Below are 23529 nucleotides of genomic sequence, written 5' to 3'. Positions count from 1 at the left end.
TTAATAAATTTTAATTATAATGTAAAGGCAACCTAACAACAACCCTTTATCCCACTATGTGCGGTCGTATACATGAATCCTTTTTCTCTATTATGTCTGGTTAAGAGTCAAATTCTCATTAAGTCTTTTTAGGTCTACCTCTACCTTTTTTAGCATAAATCAAATCTAATACATCTACTTTCCTAACCGGGTCATCGGAAGACTGCCGTTTTATGAGACCAAGGCTTTGTTTGTTTATCCGGTACTTTTGTAAAAGATAGTTTTAAGAAACATCGGTTCAGAGAAAGGAGTTTTCTAACGGAGAAGTATATATAAAAAACTTTTTCAAAACAGCATAAAAATGAAAAAAAATGGTGTTATTGGGAACGTGGTTTGAGGAACCAAATAGTAAACAAGAAATAAATTTACCATTTTAAAAAGGAAAAAGCACAAAAAACATCCAATCAAACTAGGCCCAAACCATCTAAGGCGACTATCTCTAATCTTATCTTCCATTGGAGGTACTCCAACATTTTCATGTATATGCTCATTTCGTATCTTATCTTTAAGAGTAAAGCCACTCATCCACCCGAGCATCCTCATCCCTGCAACACTTAACATAAAATTAGAGAGGAAATCTAGATTGTTTGTTTGTTGTTGGAAAGGCAACCTACTAAATGTGATCCCCAAAATTAAATATAAAAAATATGCAAAGCTTGGTCAAAGCACAATGAGTAAATGCTTAGTTCGTGCTACACAACAACATAAAATTACAACTTACCTACAATATAGGTTTGAGGCTTATAATCTTTATGGGTAACTTATGTAAAAATTATAAGTATCATAAAATAATTAAAATTAACTTACTCGGTTGAATTAATCAGCTGCATAAGCTTCTTTTGGTTTACACGACACTGGCTGGCAAGATCCGTGATAACTTCATCATCAACGGCCTAAAAAGCAGTAAAATAAACCAGTGTTATCCAAATCCTCCAATCAACTAAAATCCACACGTCTTGGTGAATATAGGCTGAATCAAGTAAAGAGAGTGCAGAAGTAGAAAAATGTGAACATCCGGGTAATTCAATTTGCTCACTTAGGTTTCGTTTGAGACGGCTTTTTTATTGCTTCTTAAAGCAGCTTTTTAGTACAAAAATTAAAATCTATGTACTAAAAAACTGCTTTAAGAAAACGCTTCGTTTGGGATGGCTTTCTTACTGTTTTTTAAAGCAGCTTTTAGTAAAAAAAAAATAGTTTATAATTTTTTTTACTAAAAAGCTATTTTAGAAAGAAGTAAGAAAGTTGTCTCAAACGAAGCCTTAGTGACACAAATCATAGATGTATTTGCTCTGAAATAAAATTATTCTCTGATAGTGAGCAGTTAAGTAAACATACTCGGAAAAACATTCAAAACCAAGTTGAAGTTTCATATTCATTAACAAAGAAATCTCATATCTTTTATCGGAGGGAAGCTACAAAACAGACTAATAATCCTAAATTCCAAGATTTACTTACCGTGCGATCTTCTGGGTTCACTGCCTGCAGCATATCAATGAATAACTCCATAACACTTCGGATGTTTTTCAAGTCTGATAAACTGAAGAGAAAATAATAAAAGCTGGAATAAGAACAAGAGAGCAAATAGCATATACACAATGCCATATTTCAATCCCAACGCACCAAAAATGAAGCAGAAACTAGTGTATGGATGCATAAAAATATTAGGAATGTCACCTAAGATTTCCATTTTCAATTGCATCATCAAGTCTTTCAACAGAGTTGCTGGGCATACCATATCCTACTTGTGGGTGATAAGCTTGTGTAGCAGGTGTGTATATTAGAGCAGCATCTTTTTGGCGTTCAGGAAATCTAATCCCAGAGGTCTGCATATCACAATGCTCAAGGTTAGCCAAGATTAAGAAGCAAATTTCTTTAAATTCAGTGGTCATTAATTGAGCATTAATTTTATGATGCCAAAATTGTTAATTTCCTTAAATCAGATAGGCGTCCATGCAAGGTGTGTCGAACCAGTGATTAGTTGCCTCCATTGTCATCTAGTTAAAGAAAAATGTTGACAATACATGCTCATTAAAGAAAAAAATTTTGGGAATTCATTCAATCTAGAAAGATGGCAGAATCTAATATGAAGTAGACTAACAATACATGCTCCATTATGATAGCCTAATTAATTGTTTTTAACTAAAAGTGATGAGGATGTTGACATAATTACTCCAGTTAGGAGGGCTAAGGCTAAATATTGTTCAAGACCCGAACTTTCCTGTCAATAGCTAGATGATTTGATAGATTTATAAAGTAGTTGTTTTTCAAAGAAGATTGTGAGAATGTGATTGACTTTAGTGACCTTTGCACTCTAAATGAAAATATAGATTTTAATTTTATTGGCGTATTAGTAAAACCGAAGTTAGAGAGACTTTAAAGAAAATGAAATGTGAAAAAGCTGTTGGACATGATATTCTATTAGAGGTGCGAAAATGCTTTTTTAATATTATTTTGAAGAATAAAAGGATGTCTGATGAGTGGAGAATGAGTGCGTTGATTTATATTTTTAAGAATAAAGGTGATGCACAACATTGTGCATATTATAGAGGCATTAAGTTAATGTATCATACTTTAAAACTATGGGAGAGAGTTATTAAGCATAGGTTGCGGTGTGATAATAATGTTTCTCAAAATCAATTTGGATTCATGCTGAGTAGGTCTACTATTAAAGCTATACATTTATTGAGAGGTTTCATGGAGAAGTATATAGAGAATAAGAAGGATCTACATATGATATTTATTGATTTAGATAAAGCATATGATAAAGTTCCAAGAGAAGTGTTATGGAGAGTTCTGGAAAAGAAGGGGGTTAATAATGCTTATATTCAAGCCATTAAGGTAGGAGTTGTTATTTGTGTTTAAACACAAGGTGGTTTGACCAAGTATTTTCCTATTTCAGTTGGATTATGCCAAGGATCAACCTTAAGCTCATATCTTTTTTGCTTTAGCCATGGATGTTCTCACTAGACATTTGCAAGAGGTTGTGCCTTGGTGTATACTTTTTGATGATATATTCTTCTTGTTGATAAGACTGGAGGGGGAGTTGAAGGTAAACTTGAATTATGGAGGTCAAATTAGAGTCTAAAGGCTTTCATTTGAGTATATCTAAAACTGAATATATGGAGTGTAATTTAGTAATAATATATCTAGTGGGGGATTGTGACTTTGGACGATCAAGCCATCAATAAAAGTACATGTTTTAGATATATTGGGCCTATTGTTCAGAGTGATGGTGAAATAGATGAGGATATTATTAGTAGAATTCAAGTTGGATGGCTGAAGTGGAGGAATGCATCGGGCTTGTTGTGTGATAGAAAAAGCCCCCCCCCCCCTCCAAACTTAAGGGAAAATTCTATAAGATGGTGATGAGACCAACAATGCTTTATGGTGTAGAATGTTCGATATTAAAATAGAAGCATAATATTAAGTTAAATGTTGCAGAGATGAGGATGTTCAGACGGATGATTGGCTTTACTCTTAGAGACAAGATACAAAATGAGCATACACAAGTAGCATCGCACAAGTCCCATACTAACATATCCCCCTAATCAACTATAACCTCTTATTTGAGTATATCCAACCATCCATCTTTTAATGAGCCTTTCAACAAAATAACACAACCTATGTTTTCCAACGGGTCTCTTCATCACCATCTTTTCTCCCACAAGATTGTTTTATAAATGCCAATATTATTCTCATGTGCTCTGCAAAGTTAATAGACAAAAAAATTATAAATATGAAAATTATAGCATGAGGTCAATCAAGTATTCTCATTTTGATACAAATTGTATATATTAATTGCTCCAAGTTGTGTCCATGACGTTTACTTCTTCCTCTCCATCAATCTTGATACAAGAGCCAATCTTCTTGAAATATGTTAGTTTCTTATCAACCATAATTCAAAACCTAACATCAATCGCTTAGTTAGAGTCAAATACCAGCTTCATCACCTACACACTAAATCTAATGCCCCGATCTCTTCCCAAAACAATCCAAACCATAAAACCACATCCCTTGAAACCATATCCTAATCCTCATAAATCGTAACTCATATCATGTACCACAACTCTATTTCCTAATTCCATTCCCATAATTATTTGTTGGACAGGTAAATTGATTCAGAACAAGATAATTTAGCCTAATAAAAAATTATATTTTCATAAGCCAATCAAAAGGAGTCGAATAGAGGTAAAAAGGAGCTAAACCAAGTTGATTTTGAAAACCTTTTAGTCCATTTTTATTTTTAGCTGACTATTCATGTTTCTTTCAATAAATTTATTTTATTAGACCTAATTATCTTATTAGGACAATATTATATTTGAATTTAAATTTTAGATAGGATTAGATTAGAATTATAACCCTAGTTCTCTAAAGCCCATGACTTCAAATTGAAGAATATTTTAATTAATGAAAATTATTATGTTAGGCAAATATATTGTTATCATTCTGATTCAAGTTGCATACGTGGAGTTTTCTCCTTCTTACACCACTTCTAATGATTATCATTTATTTCAGCTAGACCTACTAGAGATTGAGTTTGTGATGTCAATATCTCCATCATCATCTAGTCCATTGTCATTTCACATTGCAAATCTATCTTAGGTGTAAGAAATTGGGAGTGACCCAACATGTAAGCCTCCAAATAGGTGTTCCTAATTTTTTTGCTCCTCCCTATATTTTTCATGGCCCTTTCTTCCATCAAATGATCTAGTGGCATCACATCCTTCGCCTTGGCTTCCTTTTACAAACTCTTCAGGAAAAGAGTTATTTAATGATCAGATAAATTGATGTAGTACAATTCAGCCAGTATAATCATAAAAAAACTAATTTTTCATAGGTCGAACAGCAAGAGTTGAACTAAGCTACAGAACAGCTGAATCATATAATTTTTTAAAACCATACTTTATATCTAATTTGCTAATATTTTTATTAGATTAATTTTATTGGATAGAATTATTCTTTTGGCTAACATTAGGTTTGAATTTGAATGTTTGTTAGGATTAGATTTAATTTTGAATAAGATAAGATTTGATTTCAAAATCTTTTTTCCTTATCTTTATAGCACTATTTCTATAAATAGGATTGATAACTTGCAATCAAATTATTGAATATTGATATCCGATAAATAAAATTATTCGTGAGACTAATTGAGTGCTTTTTCTAAATCCAATGTGTATGCGGATTTCTCAAAGTTTTGTACATAAAATTCTCATTTACCCACTCTTTCTCTTCCAACATACAACAATACACAAAACATCAGCCAATAATCACGACTCTCCTCCCATCGATTATTATTGAAGCTCCTACTCTCATGGAGAGTCTCCCAATCCACTTTGCCGATGATTACAAGGCAATTTCAGCTCAATAAGAGCAATTTGTACCTTCTTTTCTTCTGTACCATTCACTGTTAGGTTTGAGCTCAAGACAAAGTTACTGTCTCACATGGGTTATCTCTAATCAAGATCTTTATTTGGCAAGCTATGGTATCAACTTTCCCGTCTATTTTACTTTTTCATTAAGGATGAATTGGTGGCATCCAAAGAAGTTGTTTGGAGAAATATATTTTATCATCATCAGCCTTATCCGAATTATTCATGATTGGCTTTACGACCTCTTCTTCTCCATTCTTTATTATTAAGAGATGCATGCAGTCGTAAATCTACTTTATTCATGCTTCTATATAATTTTTTATTATGAACATTCGAGTATGGCTTTGAACTTTTTATAAATCTTGTATGTGCAGTGTTACCTTTCACAACATCAAGTTCTATGGATAAGAAACATGCAACATCATACTCATATCAATAAACTTGATGTTCTCAATTACAAGCTTGAGTGTTGCCCTTCAAATCAGCAATCCTCTCCATTATCCTCAAACTCCCATGTTGTTTGGGATGTTAATCATATCTGGTCGAGCTAAAGTGGGATGATGTCCCCAGACATGAGCTTAGTTTTATGCCTAAGGTTGAGTCTGAAATTTTAAGAAATAATTTTTAAATCCACTCAGTCTTTGGACATGATCAAAGATTTTTATGAACACAACCCAATATCTCTGATGATGAGTTTGCTCTTGAAGAGGATTGTCATTTTCCGAATTCAAAGTTAGTTCTAGGGCCCAGGCCATATGCTCTGAACAAGCGATTAAGTTTTAGCAGGATCTTATATTAGAACATGATATTAAGATTGCTCCATGTGATGTATTGTTCCACTGCTAGAGAAACATTATATTGCCGAGTTTGTGATATCTTTAGTTACTATTATTGTTCACTAACATTTTGACATGGAGATAAAGGACATTCTAAAGTCTCTTATATTGTTGCCTGCTACATCACCAAGTAAACGGATTGATTTTATTCTACCATTGCTGCCATTGTTAGACCATCATGTCATTCTAATTCAGATTATTGATCATCCACAGTGGTATGATAATTGGTGGTGTCCTTAGCTAAAGCGAATTATTTCATATTACTTCTGTCTAAAATATCCATATTCCTATTTTGCCCCCACCGCTAACATGATCACCAACTTCAAACTCTACAAAGAAGAGTTTCTTTCAGTAGGTATGAACCGATGCCAAACCATTATAATTGTTAGTTCTTCTCCCTACAAATCATCATCACGTGTACATAACTTTTAAACTAGCTTTAAATATATTTCATTTTTTAGTATATAATAAGAATACATTATATCTTAATGATGCATGGACACTTCTCCTCAATGAGGTGTTTGACATGTATTGGATACAACACGCGTCTGACACGCCTGTTTTCGCTCAGGAAAAGATGGCACTTATGGCATGAACCCCGCTTCCTAGGCTTAAGGTTCCATTTTTTCTTGAGGTAGATTGGATTTTTAATTAACTAGATTTCCCCCAATAAGTATATTGAGGTTTATTTAGTTATGGGTTCCTATTTCCTATGAGCGCAAGCTCTCATAGTTAATTACCACTCCTATCGCATAGAAGTGAACCTCGATTAAGGATAAATTAACATTTAGAAGTGTAAGTGTTTTAATCTTGGTTGTAGGGGATGGAGGTAGACTCAATCAAGATCCCATGATCCCGTTATTCCAGGAATACCGTATGTTTAGTTTACCAGCATTAACAATCATTGATCGTAGTGTTCAATGAATATGATTAATAGTCAAGGTTGCCTCCTCTCAGGAATCTCGAGTAAACTGTAATAGTTAGATGCGAATTTTAGTGTTATGGTGGTTTTGTTTGGATTATGGCATACGGCTCTGCTTAGGAGTTGCCTATAATTTAGCTTTGGATCAGAGCATGCGGCTTCATTTAGGGTTTGCCCGATAGGTTTAAGTTTAGGTCGGGGCTTACGGCTCCGTTTGGGAGTTGCCCGATAGTTTTAGGTTTATGTCGGGGCTTAAGATTTTGTTTAGGAGTTGCCCATACAACAGGTTGTATGGATTCCCTTGGAAGTAACTTGTGTGTTTGGAACTTTGGATAAGTCTTACAGCTTCTACATTTAGAAGTGGATTGTATATTTGGGTAGGTCTTATGACTTCTGCATTTAGAAATAGCCTGGATGTTTTGGGTTTTGGTTGGTGTACTTCACTTAGAAGTTTTCCTAGTATGTGGGTCTTACTGCTTCACTTAGAAGTAGCCCGTAGGTTTTGGTTTTAGAGTTCTTTACTTCGCTTGAAAGTTCCCTAATGAATTGATTAAGAACGGGTCTTATTACTTCTATTATAAGTAGTCCAAATAGCAGATCTTACGGCTTCCCTTGGAAGCTGCATGTAGGTTTGAGTTTAGGAGTTCTAATGCTTCTCTCAGGAGTCTCCCAAATACCAGATCTTACGACTTTCCTAAGAAGTAACCTATAGGTTTTAGTTTGGTTGAGTTATCCAACAACCATTTAGTTTGTATTTTCTAAACAACTGTTTATTTAGTTTGCACCTCCTACTGCCCCAATACTTGTGCTTTTGTTTTAGTGCTTTCTTTCCTGCTTTAGCTGTTTGCCTTTACTTTAGTACCCCTGCTTTAGTTTCAATACCTTTACTTTCAGCACTTGTAGTGACAACACCTTATTCTCGCGGCTTGTTTTACCTACAACACAGTGTTCTGCTCATAATACAAGTTTTTGTTGACAGTCCTACATTTATCCTTTGTTTGTTTGCTTGCAAAGGTTCTGAGCTTGCACAGGAGTTCATGTTTGAGTTTGAGTTTGTTCAGAGTTTTGGTGTTTTAGTTTTAGAAGTTTAAGTTTAGTTGGTGTGAGTTGTACTTAGGTTTGTATAGTACAAACACTCATTTTCTTTCTTTTATTATATTTTTAAATTAATTGTATTAATTAATTTTAATTAATTAACTAAAGTTTAAATTTTATTTTTAAATTAACTAGTCAACTATTTAATTAAAATTTAAATTTTAAATATATTTTAAAATTATTCAATAATTAATTTAATTTACTGAAGTTTTAATCTATTCATTACTAAAATTAGTTAAGTTTTAAATTTATTACTCAATTAGTTTTGATTAGTTTTATGTTTTAAGTTTCATTTTTAAATTAATTAGTTTATTAATTAAATTGATTAATCAATTAATCAGATGATTTTGGTTTTATTTTTAAATTAATTAATTAGTGTAATTAGTTAAATTAATTAAATAGATTCGTTAATTAATTAGATAATATTTTAATTTAGTCAAAACTCTTTGACTCTCAAATTCAACAAGCTCCCGATGTCCCCTCATGAGGGGAGGTCCGAAGGGCAATTGTCCTTTCTACTTCGCCCAGTTGGATAAGATTCAACAGCCGAGAGCTTCGGGACAACAATGGGTCCCAGTATAGGTCTTTTGGTCCTCCAATGAAATATTTGTTAAGGGGATTTTGTAATTCGACATTTCCTCAAAATTTTATTAACCTTTTGGCACCCCCTCCCCACAAGGGAAGGTTGGTGAGTTCGCTTGCCCGTTCAAGTCCGCTCAATCGGCTTAAAATCAATGATTGAGGGCTTCGGGGGAAGAATTAATCCCGACATTAGTCTTCAAGGCTTCTAAGTAGTTGTTTATGCTTTCAAATCCGCCGTTGGATAGGATTTAATGGTCGAGGGCTTCGGAACGTTGATTGGTTCCAAAATTGGTTTTCAACTTCTCCAATCGACGATATCGATACCTGTATTTTCTTTTGTTCTCTCTCTTATTTATTTATTTATTTTTATAATACATCCCTATCACTTAGGGGCAAAGAAGTGCTCGGGTTTGGCTGTGAGGAAGAAACAGAGGTAGGGGTTGATTGGGCTGGTCAGTTGGGCGCAGGAAATCGAGAGGTTGAGCCTACAGCTGGGTCGTCTGAGCGGGTGTAGTCGTGCGTGAGGGAGCGGGGTTTGGAGACATTGTCGCAGGTGTGGGAGACTTGGGAGATCGGGTTCGAGAACTTGTTCGGGTTGTTTGATCGAAGCCATGTTATAAAGACAGGTGATTAAAGCCAGGGGATCGCAAGTTCGTAAACGAAGGCGGGGCTGCGGCTTTGCGGTCAGGAGCCTGTGTGGGAGGTGACTTCGTGCGGCATGTGTAAAGGATCGGGAACAGAGATGATGACAAATCTCTAGACAACCAAGTGAGCGTAAGTTCAAATGGCTAGAGAGAGAGGTGTCTTCCATTCTTCCGTGCTTTTGAAGGAGTTATGTAGGTGGGATCGTGGGTCGATTGGGCTGGTTGGTTAGAGTTCAATAGCCTGCGATAGGTATTAGATCGCCGAAGATGAATAAAATAATATTAAAAAAATTGTACATGTGCGCCTTAAATATTTATAAAATTTATTATTATAATTTTTTATTTATTAAAAAATAAAAGCTAAAATTTTTATTTCCTCTTAACAACCCCAAATCAATTGCCCGCACTCAATACCCCATTCCCCAAACAACTATTTTAATTTTTCTTTCGCAAATCGTAGATAGGATTTCATAACAAAGCCTAATGCCTCGCAACATCGACTTTCAACGCCATCAAAAAATCAATGTTTTAAAACCATATGAAAATCAAAATTTGACACCAGCAATTTCTACTTCCACAATCATGCTCTTGCGTCGTTTCAACATCTCATCTTTTTCCAGCATCATCTCAACATAGACTACTATGTTGTCTCGACATCGACGCTCGATGTTAACTCTTGACAAAATTGTTGTCTCTCCTATTGATGCTTGAAACACGACATCAACGTTCGACTCTCGACATCCTAATATTAATCATTTTAAGCACAAATCCTAATTAAATAATTTATTATTTTTTTAATTATTCTTAATATTTTGCTAACGCAATTTCTATAAACTATTTTTAAGATATAAAAGTTATAATGTTGTGTCCAACCCATGTTTGTGTCTTATATTTTTAATAATTGACGTCCCGTGTTTCTGTCGTGTCTGTGTCGCCATATTTGTATTTGTGCATCATAGATTATATCTTTCCTTATTTGCATTAATTATTTAAGTATGTGTTGGGAACCCTCTTCAACAAACCAACTGCTTAGAACTATATGAATCAATTGAACAACAACATCAAGTCTTTATCCCAATACGTGGGGTCGGCTACATGAATCATTTTTCTCCATTATATACTGTTAAGAGCTAAATTCTCATTTAAATTTAATAAAAAAAGCGTAGTTGCTTGAATACTCTCCTCTTCCTCTCCCTCATATTGGGTTGCATGCCCATTCGCACTCCACCCCAGAGTGTACCCTTTATTATGCTTCTTTCTACTCCTCAGGTTGTGCACTTATTTCTAAGTTCAAAATCATCATAAGAATTATCCTATTGCATCACATGCATCATTTTTTATCAATGCTGCGAGGCAAAACCAAGAAAGATATATCTCTCATCCTCTTGGGATGTGTTACCTCTCTTGCTCACCCTTAGGGTTGTGCCCTTTTCTCTTGTTCCATTTTTCCAGGTTATCTTCAAACCCTATGCAACAAGAATCATTTCACTTCTAATTCCATCATTTAAAAGCCAACCCCAAAGTTCATTGGAGATTTGAGGTTTCAATCATCAGAGCAAACTTGGATTCTTTGGAGATGATGATTCAAATACAAATGAAAATTTCAAAGAAATTCAAGTTCAAGAGGTGTTTATGGAAAAGAAAAAAATTTAAAGGTGTATCCTCCCAAGTCTTTCTCCATGACCATCTTCTTCTCCCTTCTATTTTGCTTCCTGCACTACACCTTATTTACTGGCAGTAAATCTCTCAAAAACACATGTGGCAAAACAAAGTTCAATCCTAAACCTATCATTTTCTTGCTGCCCTCCAACATATAGCCAAAAACTTGAAATTATATCAGTGACATTCTGTTACAGCAATTGGATGCTCTACAAGCTAAATTTCAGTTCACAGAAATCTGTTTTCTCAAACATTGGTGCTGTATTTTGCTTTCAGCTGCTACTGAATGCAGAAAGTTTCATATTGTTTACCTACTGAATTCATGCTGTAAACCTTTTATCTACTTTAAAAGGCGTCTACCCATACCTCAAGGCTTAGCTAAATTTCCTTTGCCAAAAGCTCACCTAATTGCAACATGCGACCTTCGTTACCAACAGCTAAAACACGGCTCAGGGTTTCAGGTGGGTGCAATATTTTGGCTGTTACAGTTTTACCAAGTCTCTTCCAATTTTGAAAATATTTCTAGCAAGATATGATTACAAATATTCAATAAACCTAGTCCTCAATTATTCCCATTATCAAAAAAGTCTTCGATTAATTTGATTCCCCATATTAATTGGAAATCAAATATTTACCAAATTAATTTGAGATTCTATCCTTATATCAACAAAATCATCCATATCTTTCCTATAACTTAGGTTGTCATCTTTAACCAAAATTAAATCTCATCATCCCTTTCCTAGCTTCGATCAACAGCCTCCTCTTCTCCAATGTTAACCCAAAGAGAACCCACCATATTAATCTTATCTTAATTCTTCTTACCCTATCAACCTCCACGGAAGCAAGCACCTTGTTATTGCCCTCATGCAGTCCATACTCTCCACTTATAGACCTTTCCATCACTGCTTGTAGAAGCAGCTCCCAGTTTTCCTGCAATATTGTAGTCAATTCACCATTTGGATTGTAGAATATAATCTCATCTCTAACTCACTTAATTTACCAATACTATCCATGATTTAATCATCTTCTTCCAGGCTCATCTTCTGTTACATGTAGTTATTATACTGATTATCATAACGATTATAACAATGATAGAAAAGAAAATTCTCGTTATTCACCTAAATATCATGGTAATCTTTATCATGATAAGGGGCATAAAAGACTATGCTCTTCTTATCATGTTATCTATGTTCTCTATCTTCAAAATATAAGGAAAATTATGTACTTCATTGCATGATCATAATAGATCATATCATGAAGATAATGCATAATATCATCATCAATATGATACTCATTATAGGTCAAATTACTTTGATCGATCTCCTCGATCTCATTGAGTGACCAACAAACATTAGAATTTTATCGACAGACTTGATGCTTTGACATAGCCATGAGTGTTACCTTTCAAAATAGCAAGGGTACTCTTCATTATCCCGCATACCCATGCTATTGATGATGTTGATAAGTTCCGTGCAATCATTACCAAGTGTGATGAAGTATTTGAACTTGCGGGCACTTGAGGTTAAGCCTAAAATTCTAAGAAAGAACTTATGAGCTCTTTGGACTTGACTGATCGAAGATTATTATGAGGATGAGCTAAAATCACTTAAGGACTATCAATTACCACATTCGAAATATACTCCAAGGGATCAAGTTAGCCTTTGGTATAGTAACTAAATAGAGTATGAGATAGAGCCAAAACCTATAGTTGAGATTGTTCCACATGACATTATTGTCCCCCTATTAAAGTGCTAGAGATATAAGATTTTGTCAAACCCGAGCCTGCATTATAATAGTTGTTTACCAGCATCCTGAGCTTGAATTAATATCAACACCCTCTCTCTCTCTCTTAACTCAATAAGGTTGTGTACACTTTCCTCCTAGCTCTCTTCCCTAGTATTTGTTTACATTTCCCCAAGTTATTTTCAAATCTAGTGCAACACAAATCCTTTTCTTGATTGCAGCATACACAGGCCACACAAAAACATGCTCCAGCCCACTGAGCATTTTGAAAAGAATCCTGGTGTGAAAAATATAATGAAAAAAAGGAAAATCATGGTTCTTCGTGTTTATATCTTAGAATGTTGCAGCAGAGAATAAAATTGCATACCTTAAGTTCAGCATATGCATAGTAGTATTGTGGATACTTTCCTCCAGCTCCACCAAATGCTTCTTGCCAGGATTCTAGCAGAATCAAAATTTTATCCCTCACCTGAATATCCGCCTGAAAGAAGTATCATAATTAGTGTGAGAATAGTCTTTAATAAATCACAAGCAAGAAGCCTAGTTATATCGATGCTAGGATGAAATAATAAAAAAATCCTATACATCTAGTAGTACAATAGGCATAAGCAAATATTTTCCCAAAATGTCAAAGATGACAATGAGAAATCATAGGGAAAAAGATGGTGCCGCATCATGGGTGCAATGCCCACCCCAACACATCTAAATAACGTCCATTGAAAGCACAAATAACCGTGCAACAAATAATCACTAAATTATATCAAACTAATTTGATTATTCTCTAACCTCTATACTCCAAAGTTTTATAAGCCTATTAATTTAATAGCATGTCAGTAATCAACTAACTACTCTAATTAACAATAGAAATGTTTAGTAAAAAAACAGCCTACATTCAAATCTGCTCTAATTAACAATATAGAGATTTAGTTATAAAAAAACAGCCAACGTTCAAATTCGCTTCTTTTCTTCCTTTCAGCTTTCTGATACACCAAGGGGGCCCACGTTGTGGGGCCCGGGGATTTAATCTTCACTATGCAAGGAGGAGAAATTAGGGGAGAAATAATTAGGAAAATTTATTTAGAGAAAGATGACTGATTGAATTTAGATTGAGGAAGAAATTAAGAAAGATTTATTTAAGAAAAAGGGGCTGAATTGAATTCAGATTTGGGAGGGAATTAGAAATGTTTTATTTAGAGAAAAATGGCTTATTTGAACCAAAAGAGGAACAAAATTGAAATTAAAACCCCAGTCATCAAACTCAATGTCAACCCAAACGCTTAAACCTGGAAGCGAGGATCAACCACTTGATATTTCAATACAAACATAATTTTTAAATATTCAATGGGGAACTAAACTTAATGTTTTCATACTCCTTAACAATCTTCCCCTAATATAAGATACCTTACATGAAAACTTTTCATATCAATCACACCCCCTTTAAACAAAACTTTTAAACATCAAGTATTATGTAATAAAAGCCACCCAATCACAAGGGGAAGTCATGAAAGTCACCAAATCTTGAATTGTGCTCAACTATCACATAAAAAACGAATAACCATTGAGAGCCACATACTATAATAACTGTTTAATCTCAGACAAACTATTAGCTTTGATGCCACTAATTAGAGAGTGCGAATCAAAAGGGGATAAAATTAAATTCGATACATGTGTGGCCAAACCCATTTTCAACTTAAAAGCTTAAGTCTAGGGATGAGAGCCAACCATTATATATTTCAACATCAACATATTTTAAATTATTCGATGTGCGACTAAACCCAATACTCTCGTGCTCTTAACACCATGTTTAAATATGCATTTGAAAATTGATAGTACACTTTGCTAGGACTTGTCAGGATCTTTCCACTTCTTCAAGAATCAATATTAGCTTTAAAAGTGACAAAAAAAAACAGTATCTTTAAAAGTAAACAAACACATTCAGATGGAAAGAAGGACGAGAAATAAGAGTATACAATATCATTATATTTGTCCAGAATTTATATCTGCATTTGAAATTTTGTAATCTTTTGTGCTTGAAATTGCCAGATCAAAAGTTAGTACTAAAAATAGACCATTTCACTGTCTAATCATTAGGAAAGCCCAATGCAATTCTTAAAGTTTATACGGAACAAAGTCAAACCAAGATTATTTCATGAAAAAGGCACCACAGTATGATAATGTTGGCAAATTTCAGTAGGATTTCCCTGGTAGAAAAGAGAAAACTTGAAAAAATAGAAAAAGAAGTGGAACTTACGGTTTTCCTGACAATTTTGACCATTTCTTGTAAAATTTCACGATCAACAACTTGGAAATGCACAAAATCACCACAGTTCTTTATCATTGTTTCCAAAAGCTGCGAAGGTTGACACAGGTTACTGCTACTGAAATCCGGTAGAACTTCATGTCAGTTCTATTACATGGATAACGAGATTCGCAAGCCAAGGGTTGACATGGAAATTGTGCAAGAATAAAAGAAATAGGCTAAAGATCAAGCTTTCTCACTGTTCAACACATACCATTAAAGCAAGAAACTGAACTCTTGGGTTCTTGTTTTGCAAACGCTTCTTCACAGCTTTCACAATATCTTTTGCTTGCCTGGTATGAATGACATTGAGTTATTAAAGCAACCATAAGGATATTTGAGAAACAAACAGGAGTAGGCATAGAATCTTGTTAGAACGTTAAATCATGTCACCACAATTTAAGCACAATCAACATAAGATCAAAAAGTTTGCATGAAGTTTTCAGATTATTTGACAAATTAGGTCCCAAAAGTTTGCATGAAGATTCATCGAATTATAAAAAGGTTTAATTGGGTCCTCAACTTTGAAAATACGAAATCTAAGTGTTTTAAAAGTTCTGAAAGTAGAAACTAACATAAAGGCTATTTCTGCTACTGAAGGTTTTATGCAGATGTCAACAGCAGTATGCTCCCATCCACAGGCTTCACATATTCCCAAGCTCAGTGAGATTTGAAATTTGAACAAGTATTTCAAGCATAACACAACCGAAAAAACAACATTTTGAAAAATATAACAAATATGAGGTATTAAAAAAATTTGAAACTTGGTGAAGCAAAATGTATCAAGGTGTAAAAATTTCTAATGCAACACTACTGCTCCAAAATGATATGCAACTTAAATGCAAAGGTTCTATAAATTTTAATAAAATTTTCAATGAAGATGCAAAACCTAGTGAAAGTCGGGTGCACAGATAAGCAATGCCAAATTTCAAGTGAACGATCTTAACATTATAACTACTGATGAATAGCAGGAAACCATCAAACCAAATCTCTGCAACAAAGCAACTAAATCTCCTAGCAGATCTTGAACAGAAACTTGAGATCATAGAATGAAAAACAGCATATTCAATTTTGATGCATAAAATATAATTTCAGAAATGTGCCAGAACAGATTAAACCTGATCATGCTTTGCAACCGATAACTATAAACACGAAGGGTATGCTAGTTGAGAGATGATGTAACATGAAAAGGAAATGCCACAATGGAAAATAAAGATTCAGCAACCATATGTTGTTACCTATCATTAAATTTTACTTAGCGATGCTTTCCAACAATCAAATCCAAAATCCTGATGATCACCATCATCATTATCATCATTATCCAAACTATTTAGGGTTAAAATAATGAATCTCCCAAGTAATCTTTTCATCTTTTCTTGAAGTCTTCCTTGTTAATCATGTTCATATTTTATTCACTTTTATGCATCTGATTTGATAAAAATTCCTAGTTCTCTTTTATCTTGGATAGTGGAGGAGATAATATTAGAGTAAACTTGAAGCTAAAAGATAGTGGAGGAGATAATTGTCCATATCATTGTCCATATTTGCATTGGATGGAGAAGCTGAAAGATAGTGGAGGAGATAATATTAGAATAAATTTGTGCCGGTATGCAGATTAAAAGGAAATACTTTATGCATATTTTCATATATTAGTTTGTTCCTTTTCTACAAAAAGGCAAATACATGATAAATTCCTTAGGCCCCGTTCAAGGAGATAGATCATTAATATAATACAAAGCTGAATTTACTACTCTGTCAAGGTATCCATCTGGATTGTATACACTACAAAAAAAAAATCACAGATTTTTATCATGATTAAGAGATGCAGTCAAGCAATCGCTCAGTCCTTTAGGAATAGATGACTATTCCGTTTTAATAGAAAAAGGGTCAAGAAGGTCAAAAAGGATGTTCAAAATACTCAGAAACGATGTGAATTTCAAAAGAGAAAATATAGAAGGCATGAAAGGTTCATAAGAATCACTGTCTAGACAGTTTTTGCAACCTGAAAAATCCAATAGGAAGAAGCCAAAATTCAATAGCAATTGAAGTCAGTCTAGTCTAAATAATTATAGAAAATTGGAAAATAGCATAAGGGTGAATGTTTTTCTAGAATAAATACTTGCTTCGGGCATTGTTGGCCTGAACACATGGCTAAAAATTATCCTACCCTGAGGCAAAAGCCTTCAGCAGAAATAAAAGTCAGCGTTTGATCATTTCAAAGGAATATTTGCAGAAAGAGAGTAACAGAGTCGACTGCATCAATTTCAGGTTTAAGTTAAAGCCGACAAAATACTCAGCCTAAAGTGTATGCACTATCATAATAAGATGCTAAGGATTCACTTGAAGTTATTATATGGATGTTTTTCATTTTATATATATATATATATATAAACAAATTGTGGAGTATCTAGGGGTTGTTATTATCTTTTTTATTGATATTATTATAGGTATCATAACAATTCAAAATAAACATGTACAAATTTTATTTTATGCTGAAATTTCACATTCATATATCTCAGAATAATTTGTTAAATTAGTGCGGTTGAATATTTCAAAAATGCCTACAACTTTAACTCTTATGATGTCAAATGGATCAATTATGAATACTGAGAATTTATGTTAGATAAACATCAATATTAGTAAAATAAAATTTGAGACAAAACTGAATGTATTATCACTGCATGAAATTGATGTACTTTTAGGGGTGGATTGACTATCTAGCCATTTTGCCAATATAGATTGCAATAAGAAAGAGGTTAAATTTTATTTTCTTGGAGGAAAGAACATAATTTGAAGATAAATTGTTATTAATGATAATAATCTATTTGAAAGCTTACAAATTATTAAATAATGGGCACCAGAGTTTTCTTGTTGGGGTAAATGATATAACTAAAAAGTTAAATAGTTGAAATATATACAAGTAATGAAAGATTACCGGAAGTGTTTTTCAGATTATTTGCATGAGTTGTCGTCATAAAGAAAAATAGATTTTACCATTAAATTATTACTAGATTTAGAACCAATAAAGAACTTTATTAGATGACAGTTAAGGAGCTACAAGAGTTAAAAAGTCACTTGCAAGAATTAGTAGATAAATCATTTACTAGGCCTAGTACATTTTCATGGGAAACTCCAGTATTATTTGTAAAGAAAAATGATGTAAGCTTCAGGATATGTATTTATTAAAGAAAATTGAATAAAGTTTCTATTAAAAATAAATATCCATTACAAAGAATTAATGATTTATTTGATCAGCTTGAGGAAGCTTCAGTTTTCTCAAAAATTGATTTAAGGTATGTATATCATCAGTTGCACATTAGAGATGAAGATATAGCCAAAACTACATCTAGAACAAGATCTGACCATCATGAGTTTGCGGCAAAGCTGTTTGGAGTGATGAATACTCTAGCAATTTTCATGGATTAAAGAATATAATATTCAAATCAATTTTGGATGTATTTGTAAAGAAATTTATAAGTGATATTTTAGAGTATTCTAGAGATGAAGTTAGTTATTCAAATTATTTGCATGGAGTTCCACAAACACTATGGAAAATAAATTAAATGCTAAATTCTCAAAATGTGAATTCTGGTTAAAGAGTGCAACATTCTTTGGGCATGTAATAAGCAGTGATGCTAGTTCAGTGGATCAGAACAAAATTAAATCTATTTTAGGTTGGCCAAGGCCATTGACAGTTACAGAGGTGTGAAGTTTATAGGGCCATGTAAAGTATTGCATCTGATTGGTAGAAGAATTTTCTTAGATTGATATACCATTATAAAGGTTAAATAAAAAAACGATGAAAAATGAATGTAACATTCAATGTAAGGAAGCTTTTCAAAAATTGAAGACTTATTTGATGCTACTCCAATATTAACTTTTTCATCAAGTATAGAAAGATTTTAAATATACAATGATGCTTCATTATCGTGCTTAGGGTATGTGTTAATACAATATGTTAAGATAGTGACATATTCTTCATGGTTATTAAAGAATTATGAAAGAAATTATCCTACAATGTTCTAGAATTGATAGCAATTGTTTTCGCACTTAAGATTTTTTTTTATTATTTTTAATTTTATTTTTTGCACTTAAGATATGGAGGCATTATTTATATGGGATTAGGTGTGAAGTCTTTACAAATAAAAAAAAATATGAAATGCATATTTAATTAAAAGAAAATAAATTTTAGCACAAAAGATGACTAAAGCTTATTAAATATTACAATCTAGATATACAACATAATTCTAAAAAGGTAAATATACTTATAAATGCACTAAGTTGAAAATTTTCTAGCAATGCAAAATTTTCCAACAATGCAAATTAGCTACACTTAACAGGAATAATTAATTAAGGATATTGAAAAATTAAAATTATAAGTGGTTAATTATAAATATACAAATTTTATTTTATTGAATCAGCTGGCAGGTCAGTTGACATTAAAAGACAATAAAAATTTCATTATCTCCAAATATCAATTAAAGAAAATACTAAAAATGATAAAAGTAGGTTAATTAAAAAATTCTAAAATTAATAAAGATAAATCATTGAAAGACAATAATAGAACCTGTTATTTAAATACTGAAAATTTTTAAGAGATGAAATTCTACAAGAAGCACATTTGTCTGATTATATAATTCAACTAGAATAAAATATATTAAGAGTTGAAAAAAATATTTTGGAGGCCAAGAATAAAAATAATCATTACATAATTCATATTTAAGTATAACTACATGCCAAATGGTTAAAGCTGAACATTAAAAACCAGTTAGACAATTGCAACCCTTAATAATATTGGCGTGGAAATGGGATGGGATTACATAGCTTTTTGTTAGGAAACAAGCGCAGAAATAAAAAAGAGCTTGGCTGAAATTTAGAATTTCAACAAAGATCGAGCAGAATTTGAGATAAACCCCGTGGAAAAAAACTAGGGAAACTTGATAATTGATGAATAGTGGAAGAAAATAAATAGGATACAATAAATCTTCAATTCAAGAGGAAGATTCGACTTACCCAATCCCTACCCGGCGGCTAAAGCCCAAGCAAACCTAAGAGAAAACCTAAATTCAGCAAAAACAAAGATCAACCTAACCCTAACCCTTCAAATCTATTTAAAGAATACAAATATAATTATAATTACTAAACATTCCCTCCCAAATTTAATTCCCTCCAAACCGCCCCCTCCTCTTTAATTTTGTATTCAAATAATGGCACCAAAAGGGGGGCCGACGGCTTTTTGGTATGCTTGGAGTAAACCAAGGGCCACCCCTGGAGCTGGTCCGACTGGACGAGTCATTCTTGGATCGGTCTAACAATTTTATGATTGGATTATCAAAATCAAGACAGAGCCATGATGCTTTATAGGTTATTCTAGATAGATTAATAAAGTTTGCTCATTTATTCTGATTAAATAGATTGATTATGTGGAGAAATTAGTAAAAATAGATGTTAATAAAATTATATGATACCAAAATTTATAATTTTTGACAGAGATGATTGATTCACCTCCAAGTTGTGAAAGAAGATTCAAGAAGTTTTGAAACTAAACTGACCTTCAGTGCTGCATTTTATCCTCAAATAGATAGACAATTTAAGAGAATAATATAAACTCTTTAAGATTTACTCATATTGTGTATGTTATATTTTGGTAAAGGCTAAAGATCACATTTATCATTAATAGAATTGGTTCATTACAACAATTTTCAATCTAATATTAGAATGACGCCATATAAAGCTCTTTATATAAGAAAATGCAAGACAATTTCTTATTTGGTAGAGATGGGAGAAAAAAATATAATCGGTATAAAACTAGTGGATGATGCTAATAATAAGATTTGAATGATTATGAATAGAATGAAGGTTGTGCAAGATAGCTAACGAAAATATTATGGTGCGAAACAAAAACTAGTTGAATTTAAAGTTGATAAATTTGCATTTATTAAATTTAGTCTAATGAAAGATGTGCAATGGTTTAGAAAGATTAGAAATTGAGCCTGCGGTACATTGGACTATTTGATATTATTGAAAGAGTTGAAATTGTGATTTATAGATTAGCGCTATCAACACATACACAGGGAATACATAATGTTTTTCATGTATCCATATTTCAAAAATACATAAATGATTTATCCAATAGAATTCTGTCAAATTTAATTGATATACAACATAATTTGAGATATGTAGAGAAATCTAAAAAAATACTGAAATTTTGAGTGGAACGAGTTAGAAGTTGAAAAATATCAGTCGTCAAAATTTTATTAAAACATGAGATAGAAATAGATGCTACGTGGAAGGAATCAGAAATGACAAAATAATATCCACATTTATTTGATTAAGTATAGTTAATTTTATTTCATTAAAATTTTAAGGATGACATTTTTATAAGGGGAGACTGTAAGGGTTGGCTGAATCAGTTCAATAAAACTGTCTCCCTTATTTAAGCAATGAGCGAAGGTGGGGCTAGCTACATGCAATAGATTTAGTGAAATGAGGGCATGCGAGCATAAGCAGAAGGACACTTCTCCTCGTACGGCTTTGGTTGACATAAAAGAAAAGTGATTCAAGTGTGTAGCCTAGTTTAGTGGCTTCAATTGGAAGCAGAGAAGTTGGGTGAAACCAATTTCTAGAATGGGAAAGAAGAAGAGAAGAAGAAAAAGAAGGTCGCGTGCAGTTCGTGAGTTTGATAGATAGAGATAGATATGAAGTTATGCGATGCAACTGACTGCCATTGGATTGACACAAAGGAGAAGGAGGAGGGTCGCTGCGAGTAGTCGAAGTCAGAGGTGAAGGCAGTGGTTTGTTTAATGAGCTCAGTCAGAGAAAAGGAACTATACGAAGACTTCAATTTGGCTGCATATGTCAGATATGAAGGAGAAGAAGTTTTGATTGTTCCATTCCTATTCAATGTAGACGTAGAAGAAGAATAAGGATTGTGTGTGGCTACAATCAAAGGAGAGGCGACAATTGCTAGATGAAGATGAAGAAATAGGTGACAATCGAGCAAGTAGAAGATATTGAACGAAATATATTATTGTTCTGTTCCTTACGGAAACTCAAGCAACAAAGTTGGAATAGAGAAGAAGAAGAAGAAGAAGAAGAAGAAGAAGAAGAAGAAGGACTATTTGGTGGTGTTAGAAGTCAAAGAAGAAGAAAAAGAATTCATTCTACTTGGTTGCTGACAAGGTTTAAAATTGCGTAAATAAGCCTCGATGTGTTTTTCGTCTGTGAGGCGAGGCGTAAGCCTCGAGGCGGTGTGAGGCGCAAGCCTCACGGACTCAGAATTTCCTAAATGATAATTTAAGGATTTTAGCAGGTAAATAATAACAAGATTCTATCATACAATAAAAACATCTAAATGACATGTGAAATTAGTGGAAAGTAAGAAAATAGATGCAATAAAATCATGTCCCAAAGTACAAAACCACAAAATATTAATCTATCAAAACTCCCAAAGTACAATTAAGAAAGAACATATAAAATCCAATCATATCCCATCACTAAATGGGTCTTCAAGGAAATCTCTTCTCCAATTGTATCTATGAATATTATATCTTCATCATCTTCAATGTGACTCACTTTTCTCTTCCCCGTTCAATAAGAATGATCATTATCATGTTAATTGCTCACCTGATATAAATATAACGCAATAACATATAAGAAGTTGTGGAATACCTTTATTTGGTTATTGTGCTGCAAAACTAGTGGATGTGTGTGGTGTGGTACTAGTAGATGTGCCCACTTGATCTGCTTCGCCCCTCAAGACATCCACACTTAGATCCTCTAGCTACAGGTCTGAAAATGACAAATCTGTCTCATCTAGTCATCTTCTATGAATCACTCATTATAAAATAACACATCATCACACACCAACGTGTCTTCATCATCCTTTAACCCCTTGTTCCTCAACCTCCTATCTCTCAACCTCTTTTTGTGCATAATATACACAAGGGAGTTCATTCTCAGTGTTGAAAGCCGATTTCTTCTCTTTATTTGCACTTGACTATATGTACTCCAGTTTCGCTCACACCCAGAAGAAGAATAAGTGAGGCATATTGAAAGAGCAATTTCCACTCTCTATTATGTATAGTGGAGGAAGAGCCCTTTCCACTTTCGCTCCCGAAGTAAGCACCATGTTCGACCCTTTCATCAAATTGCTCATGTTGTAAGTGTTTTGTCGTGGTACTTTTCTTCATGTAAGCAATAATTTCATCATTCACCTTGTCCGGCACATTTGCCTATGGTGCTACGTTTTTATGAGAGCACGATAAGTGTTCCTTCACGCGGATAACTCCGCCCTTTACCACTTTTTCGCAAAAATTGCATTTTAAATACACATAAGTCT

At 33.2% G+C, this 23529-nt stretch overlaps 1 protein-coding gene across 2 annotated transcripts in view; it reads right to left on the bottom strand.

Moving 5' to 3' along the window:
* The window catches only part of LOC110112941 (TOM1-like protein 6), a 29807-nt gene that overhangs the window by 1587 nt on the left and 4691 nt on the right, over positions 1-23529 (bottom strand). The window contains exons 3-8 of one of the 2 annotated variants that reach the window (XM_020845338.2): positions 15403-15481; positions 15141-15239; positions 13257-13370; positions 1714-1862; positions 1495-1576; positions 847-932 (exon numbers count right to left, since the gene is read on the bottom strand). In XM_020845338.2, the coding sequence (XP_020700997.1) occupies positions 847-932; positions 1495-1576; positions 1714-1862; positions 13257-13370; positions 15141-15239; positions 15403-15481 (609 nt within the window). Of the gene's footprint in view, positions 1-846; positions 933-1494; positions 1577-1713; positions 1863-13256; positions 13371-15140; positions 15268-15402; positions 15482-23529 lie in introns of both variants that reach the window. The other variant, XM_020845339.2, reaches the window with a different exon arrangement.

This window comes from Dendrobium catenatum, unplaced genomic scaffold (assembly GCF_001605985.2).
Source record: "Dendrobium catenatum unplaced genomic scaffold, ASM160598v2 original_scaffold_61322, whole genome shotgun sequence".
Taxonomy (NCBI): Eukaryota; Viridiplantae; Streptophyta; class Magnoliopsida; order Asparagales; family Orchidaceae; genus Dendrobium; species Dendrobium catenatum.
The sequence above is the reverse complement of the archived record's forward strand: the minus strand, read 5'-3'. Positions and strand labels throughout refer to the sequence as shown.